At 41.1% G+C, this 8,235-nt stretch overlaps 1 protein-coding gene across 5 annotated transcripts in view; it reads left to right on the top strand.

Moving 5' to 3' along the window:
* TET3 (tet methylcytosine dioxygenase 3) overlaps positions 1-8,235 on the top strand; it is a 113,280-nt gene that overhangs the window by 75,363 nt on the left and 29,682 nt on the right. For all 5 annotated transcript variants that reach the window (XM_024133496.3, XM_028496536.2, XM_028496537.2 and 2 more), the window contains one exon: positions 6,072-6,162. In XM_024133496.3, the coding sequence (XP_023989264.1) occupies positions 6,072-6,162 (91 nt within the window). The remainder of the gene's footprint in view (positions 1-6,071; positions 6,163-8,235) is intronic.

An 8,235-nucleotide genomic window follows, 5' to 3' on the forward strand; every position in this document is an offset into this window, starting at 1 on the left:
GTTTGGGAGTGTTCCTCCCTCTGCTATATTTTGGAAGAGTTTGAGAAAGATAGGTGTTAGCTGTTCTCTAAATGTTTGATAGAATTCACCTGTGAAGCCATCTGGTCCTGGGCTTTTGTTTGTTGGAAGAGTTTTAATCACAGTCTCAAGTTCAGTGCTTGTGATTGGTCTGTTTATATTTTCTATTTCTTCCTGGTTCAGTCTCAGAAGGTTGTTCTTTTCTAAGAACTTGTCCATTTCTTCCAGATTGTCCATTTTATTGGCATATATAGTTGCTTCTAATAATCTCTCATGATCCTTTGTATTTCTGCAGTGTTAGTTGTTACTTCTTTTTCATTTCTAATTCTATTGATTTGAGTCTTCTCCCTTTTTTTCTTGATGAGTCTGGCTAATGGTTTATCAGTTTTATCTTCTCCAAGAACCAGCTTTTAGTTTTACTCATCTTTGCTATTGTTTGCTTCATTTCTTTTTCATTTATTTCTGATCTGATCTTTATGATTTCTTTCCTTCTGCTAACTTTGGGGTATTTTTGTTCTTCTTTCTCTAATTGCTTTAGGGGTAAGGTTAGGTTGTTTATTTGAGATTTTTCTTGTTTCTTGAGGTAGCATTGTGTTGCTGTGAAGTTCCGTCTTAGAACTGCTTTTGCTGCATCCTATAGGTTTTGGGTCATGGTGTTTTGTGTGTGTTTTTTTAACATCTTTATTGGAGTATAATTGCTTTACAATGGTGTGTTAGTTTCTGCTTTGTAACAAAGTGAATCAGCTATATATATACATATATCCCCATATATCCTCCCTCTTGCGTCTCCCTCCCTTCCTCCCTATCCCACCCCTCTAGGTGGTCACAAAGCACCGAGCTGATCTCCCTGTGCTATGCGGCTGCTTCCCACTAGCTAGCTATTTTACATTTGGTAGTGTATATATATTCATGCCATTCTCTCACTTCATCCCAGCTTACCCTTCCCCCTCCCTGTGTCCTCAAGTCCTTTCTCTTTAGGTCTGCATCTTTATTCCTGTCCTGCCCCTGGGTTCTTCAGAACCTTTTTTTTTTAGATTCCATATATATGTGTTAGCATATGGTACTTGTTTTTCTCTTTCTGGGTTGTCGTGTTGTTATTGTCATTTTTTTCTAGGTATTTTTTGATTTCCTCTTTGATTTCTTCAGTGATCTCTTGGTTATTTAGTAGTGTATTGTTTAGCCTTCATGTGTTTTTATTTTTTACAGTTTTTTCCTGTAATTGATATCTAGTGTCACAGTGTTGTGGTCGGAAAAGGTACTTGATACAATTTCAGTTTTCTTAAATTTACTGATGCTTGATTGTGACCCAAGATATGATCTATCCTGGAGAATGTTCCATGAGCACTTGAGAAGAAAGTGTATTCTGTTGTTTTTGGATGGAATGTCCTATAAATATCAAATAAGTCCATCTCGTCTAATGTGTCATTTAAAGCTTGTGTTTCCTTATTCATTTTCATTTTGGATGATCTGTCCATTGGTGAAAGTGGGGTGTTAAAGTCCCCTACTATGATTGTGTTACTGTCGATTTCCCCTTTTATGGCTGTTAGAATTTGCCTTGTGTATTGAGGTGCTCCTATGTTGGGTGCATAAATACTTAAAATTGTTAAATCTTCTTCTTGGATTGGTCCCTTGATCATTATGTAGTGTTCTTCTTTGTCTCTTGTAATAGTCTTTATTTTAAAGTCTGTTTTGTCTGATATGAGAATTGCTACTCCAACTTTCTTTTGATTTTCATTTTCATGGAGTATCTTTTTCCATCCCCTCACTTTCAGTCTGTATGTGTCCCTAGGTCTGAAGTGGGTCTCTTGTGGACAGCACATATATGGGTCTTGTTTTTGTATCCATTTAGCCAGTCTGTGTCTTTTTTTGGAGCTTTTTTTTTTTTTTTTTGCGGTACGTGGGCCTCTCACTGCTGTGGCCTCTCCCGTTGTGGAGCACAGGCTCCAGATGTGCAGGCTCAGCGGCCATGGCTCACGGGCCCAGCCGCTCCGCGGCATGTGGGATCTTCCCAGACCGGGGCACGAACCTGTGTCCCCTGCATCGGCAGGCGGACTCTCAACCACTGCGCCACCAGGGAAACCCTGTTGGAGCATTTAATCCATTTACATTTAAGGTAATTAGTGATATATATGTTCCTGTTACCATTTTCTTAATTGGTTTGGTTTGTTTTTATAGGTCTTTTCCATCTCTTGTGTTTCCTGCCTAGAGAAGTTCCTTTAGCGTTTGTTGTAAAGCTGGTTTGCTGGTGCTGAATTCTCTTAACTTTTGCTTGTATGTAAGGGTTTTAATTTCTCTGTCAAATCTGAATGAGATCCTTACTGGCTAGAGTAATCTTGGTTGTAGGTTTTTCCCTTTCATTACTTAAATATGTCGTGCCACTCCCTTCTGGCTTGCAGAGTTTCTGCTGAAAGATCAGCTGTTAACCTTATGGGTATTCCCTTGTATGTTATTTGTTGCTTTTAATATTTTTGCTGGTTTTAATATTTTTCTTTGTATTTAATTTTTGTTAGTTTGATTAATGTGTGTCTTGGCATGTTTCTACTTGGATTTATCCTGTATGGGACTCTCTGTGCTTCTTGGACTTGGTTGACTATTTCCTTTCCCATTTTAGGGAAGTTTTCAACTATAATCTCTTCAAATATTTTCTCAGTCCCTTTCTTTTTCTCTTCTCCTTCTGGGACCCCTATAATTAGAATGTTGGTGCATTTAATGTTGTCCTAGAGGTCTCAGAGACGGTCCTCAATTCTTTTTACTTTATTCTGCTCTGCGGTGGTTATTTCCACTATTTTATCTTCCAGGTCACTTACCTGTTTTTCTGCCTCAGTTATTCTGCTATTGATTTCTTCTAGAGAATTTTTAATTTCATTTATTGTGTTGTTCATCATTGTTTGTTTGCTCTTTAGTTCTTCTAGGTCCTTGTTAAACGTTTCTTGTATTTTCTCCATTCTATTTCCAAGATTTTGGATCATCTTTACTATCATTACTCTGAATTCTTTTTCAGGTAGACTGCCTATTTCCTCCTCATTTGTTTGGTCTGGTGAGTTTTTACCTTGCTCCTTGATCTGCATATTTCTCTGTCTTCTCATTTTTTTTAACTTACTGCATTTGGGGTCTCCTTTTAGCAGGCTGCAGGTTTGTAGTTCCCGTTGTTTTTGGTGTCTGCCCCCAGTGAGTAAGGTTGGGTCAGTGGCTTGTGTAGGCTTCCTGGTAGTGGGGACTGGTGCCTGTGTTCTGGTGGGTGGGGCTGGATCTTGTCTTTCTGGTGGGCAGGGCTGTGTCCGGTGGTGCGTTTTGGTGTGTCTGTGACCTTAGTATGATTTTAGGCAGCCTTTCTGCTAATGGGTGGGGTTGTGTTCCTCTCTTGCTAGTTGTTTGGTATGGGACGTCCAGCACTGGAGCTTGCTGGCCGTTGGGTGGAGCTGGGTCTTAGTGTTGAGTCGGAGATCTCAGTGAGAGCTCTCACCAATTGATATTACATGGGGCCGGGAGGTCTCTGGTGGTCCAATGTCCTGGACTTGGCTCTCCCACCTCGGCGGCTCAGTCCTGGCACCCAGCTGGAGCATCAAGACCCTGTCAGCCACACGGCTCAGAAGAAAAGGAAGAAGAAATAAGGAAGACAAATAAATTAACAAAATAATAAAATGAAAAAATAAATAATAAAAATAAAAGAAGAGAGCAACCAAACTAATAAATCCACCAATGATAACAAGTACTACAAACTAAAATAAAATAAATATAAAAATCAGAAACAAATAAGTTGCAAACAGCAAACCCCAAGTCTACTGTTGCTCCCAAAGTCCACTGCCTCAATTTTGGGAACATTCGTTGTCTAGTCAGGTATTCCACAGAGGCAGGGTTCATCAAGTTGATTGTGGGGATTTAATATGCTGCTCCTTGGGCTGCACGGAGAGATTTCCCTTTCTCTTCTTTGTTCTCACAGCTCCTGGGGTTCAGCTTTGGTTTTTGCCCCACCTCTGTGTGTAGGTCACCCTCAGGCATCTGTTCCCAGCCAGAAAGGAGGGGGTTAAAGTGGCGGCTGATCAGGGCACTCTTGCTCACTCAGGTCGGGGGGAGGGAGGGGTACAGTTGTCATAACTGGAATGCAGGGCGAGCCTCCAGCGGCAGAGACCGGTGTGACATTGCAACTGCCTGAGGCGCGCCGTGTGTTCTCCCAGGGAAGTTGTCCCTGTATCTCGGGACCCTGGCAGTGGCGGGCTGCACAGGCTCCTGGGGGTGTGTGGATAATGACCTGTGGTTGCACACAGGATTCTTGGTGGCTGCAGCAGCAGCGTTAGTGTTTCATGCCCGTCTCTGGGGTCCGAGCCGATAACCGCGGCTCGTGCCTGTCTCCGGAGCTTGCTTAGGCGGTGCTCTGCCTTTCTGTGGGCGCACTGGGGAGGAATGCTCTCTCCTCGTGCACCCTTAAAGAATGGTCTCTTGCCTCTTCAGCAGGTCCAGACTTTTTCCTGACGGCACCGATCCTCTGTGCGGGAATCTCTCCGCTTTGCTCTCCACACCCCTGTGGCTGCGCTCTCCTCCGCGGCTCCGAAGCTTCCCCCCCTCCACCACCCACAGTCTCCACCTGCGAAGGGGCTTCTAGTGTGTAGAAACCTTTCCTCCTTCATGGCTCCCTCCCGCTGGTGCAGGTCCTGTCCCTATTCTTTTGTCTCTGTTTTTTCTTTTTTCTTTTGTCCTACCCAGGTATGTGGGGAGTTTCCTGCCTTTTGGGAGGTCTGAGGTCTTCTGCCAGCATTCAGTAGGTGTTCTGTAGGAGCTGTTCCACATGTAGATGTATTTTTGATGTATTTGTCAGGAGGAAAGTGATCTCCATGTCTTACTCCTCCGCCATCTTGAAGGTCCCCACCCAAATTAATCATTTTAAAGTGTACAATTCACTGACATTTAGTACATTCACAATATTGTGAAATAATCACCTCTATCTAGTTCCAAAACACCTTCATCATTCTAAAATAAAATCCTATACCCATTAAGTAGTAACTCTCCATTCCTCCCTCCTCCCAGCCTCTGGCAACCATCATTCTGCTTTCTGTTTCTACGGATTTACCTATCCTGGATTATTTCATGTGAATGGAATCATGCAATATATGTGATATTTTGTGTCTGACTTTTTCACTTATTGTAATGTTTTTGAAGGTTCGTCCACATTGTAGCATGTATCAGTACTTCATTCCTTCCTCTTTTTTTAATTGTGGTAAAGCATACATAATATAAAATTTGCCATTTTAACCATTATTTAGTGTATAGTTTAGTGGCATTAATTACATTCACAATATTGTGCAACCATCACCACTATCTATTTCTAAAACTGTTTCAACACTAAACAGAAACTCTACCTATTAAGTAATAAGTCCCCATTGCCCACTCCTCCCAGCTGTTGGTAACCTGTAATCTAATTTTACCTCTATGAATTTACCTATTCTAGATGTATCCTGTAAGTGGAATCATACAATATTTGTCCTCTTGTGTCCGGCTTATTTTACTTAGCCTAACATTTTCCAGGTTCATCCATGTTATAGCACATATCAGAAAAAATCCTTTTTATGGTCGAATAATATTCTGCTGTATGGATATACCACATTTTATTCATCTGTTGATGGACACTTGTGTTGTTTTCACCTTTTGGGTCTTGTAATAATGCTGCAATGAACACTGCATACAGGTGTTGTTTGAGTCCTTGTTTTCAGCTTGTTTGGGTGTGTACCTAGGAGTGGAGTGGTTTGCCGACCTCTGGTCTAGATTATGTATAATGATAAACTAAATTCCAGAGTGGTTAAGCCTCAGTCTTGATAATGCATAGTTTTATCAGATTTTTAAATTTTTGCCAATTTGGTCTGTGTGTAATGGTGTTTCATTGTGATTTTAATATGTATTTCCTGATTTCTAATGGGGGTGAACATATTTCCACATGTTTATAAGCCACTGAATTTCCAATTTTGTACTATGCCATTAATTTTCCTATTGATGGTTTGCCTTCCTAAATTAATATTGATGAATTGATGTCTCCAAATAATGTTTACTTTGTATTTCTGCAGAACAAATAGTGGAGAAAGATGAAGGTCCGTATTATACTCATCTGGGATCTGGCCCCACGGTAGCCTCCATCCGGGAACTCATGGAGGAGCGGTGAGTGATGCACAGATGTCCAAGGAGAAATGGGCAAGTTGTTAATAGAATATGGATTTTAAGCACCTCTCGTTTTCATTGCCTTATACTAGACAGCCTACAGAAAGGAATCCTTGATACACAGACTGAAAAGTTGAATGTGGGATTTTCACCCCCAGTGCCCCGGGTTTCTTTCTGTCTATAGGTCTGCCCTTTACAGATCCCCCAACCCCCTTTTATCTCTTTCTTGAAATATTTTTTATTAAAGAAATGGGGTTAAATGGTTGTATATCCTGTAGAGTTTCCCATGGTCTGAAGTTTGCTGCTACCTTTTCTGTGGTATTGTCTGACAGGTTCTTCTTCCCTGTGTCATTTAAATTGGTTAGATCTAAAGGCTTGATCAGAATCAGATTGTTTCTTTCTTTCAAAACTACTTCCTAGGTGGTGTTTTGTACTACCAATAGGAGAAATGCTAGGTGCCAGTGGGCACCTATTCACATTGTCTCCTGAGTCCTTTTTTTTTTTTTTGCGGTACGCGGGCCTCTCACTGTTGTGGCCTCTCCCATTGCGGAGCAGAGGCTCCGGATGCGCAGGCTCAGTGGCCATGGCTCACGGGCCCAGCCGCTCCGCGGCATGTGGGATCTTCCCGGACCAGGGCACGAACCCGCGTCCCCTGCATCGGCAGGCAGACTCTCAACCACTGCGCCACCAGGGAAGCCCTCCTGAGTCCTTTTGACATGATCCTAGGAGTTCTTGATTTCTCGTATTTTTATTGGGGGAAGAAATATTTAGAAAACAGACTCTGGGTGCTGGGGGTGCTTATTTTTCTAGGCAATTTCAGTAGAAAGAGCCAAGATGTTGGTTTTTAATTTTTGCTATTGTTTCGTGATTAAATACATACACTGGGTTTATAAACACTTCCAATTTGAACTCAAGACTATAGGGCTTTTACTTAACAGCTCTGTTTTACTTTTTTAAGCAGTTTTGTACAGATGGAAACTTTAAAATCTACGTACGTGTCCACAGTAGATATTAAATACTGTGAGTTCCAGTGTGTAGAGAGGTAAAAATAGCTTGGTGATTGAGAGCATATAGACGCTGGAGCTAGACTAAAGTCCAGTCCTGGCCCTTCCACTTATTGATGAGTTCTTTGCTAAGTTGCTTCACTTCTCTGTGACTCGGTTTTCTTATCTGCAAAATGGAGAAAATAAAAGTACATACATTGGAGGAGAGTTATGAGGATAAACTGAATTGATGTCTGGAAAGCACTTAGTGCTTACTAGTAAATATTATGCACAGGGTGTCTACATCATATCTGCATTTACTGACTGCATTTTTATAACAAACAGTATTTTAATAGTAAAGGCGTAAATTATGTAAGACATAAACATGTTTGCTCATACATATACATAGACTTACAGATGTGTGGAAGGCTGGGGGCTGAGAATTGTAGCTTAGAATTTCTACAAATTTGGGGACCAGATTTTGTCTGACCAGGGTAACTAATACTGTCATTAATATAGCAGGGAACATGATTTTGAACTAAATAACTGTAGTGATATCCCTGAATGAATAAAAGGTAAGATGGATGGAGCACAGTGATCTGCTGTAAACACTCTCAATTATTGTGTGCCATCTGGAAACATTTATGTTCATAGTAGCCCATCAGAAAAGCATTTGATCCAAGACCCAATCTGTAAATTCAAGACTGATTGAAAGAGCACCTCTGAGTCCATAAGAATCATCAAAAAGTCTACAAATAACAAATGTTGGCAAGGATGTAGAGAAAAGGGAACCCTAGTATACTGTTGGTGAGAATGAAACATTTAAAACAGTATGTGGGTTATTCATGCATGCCTGCATGTGCCCACATGTGTATGTGTTACAGCTTCGAGGTTGGAGTGGGCATTATTTTGGCCAGCGATTTTTTTTTTTTTAACATCTTTATTGGAGTATAATTGCTTTACAGTGGTGTGTTAGTTTCTGCTTTATAACAAAGTGAATCATCTATACATATACATATATCCCCATATCTCTTCCCTCTTGCATCTCCCTCCCTCCCACCCTCCCTATCCCACCCCTCTAGGTGGTTAC

The sequence above is a fragment of the Physeter macrocephalus genome, chromosome 12 (assembly GCF_002837175.3).
Source record: "Physeter macrocephalus isolate SW-GA chromosome 12, ASM283717v5, whole genome shotgun sequence".
NCBI lineage: Eukaryota > Metazoa > Chordata > Mammalia > Artiodactyla > Physeteridae > Physeter > Physeter macrocephalus.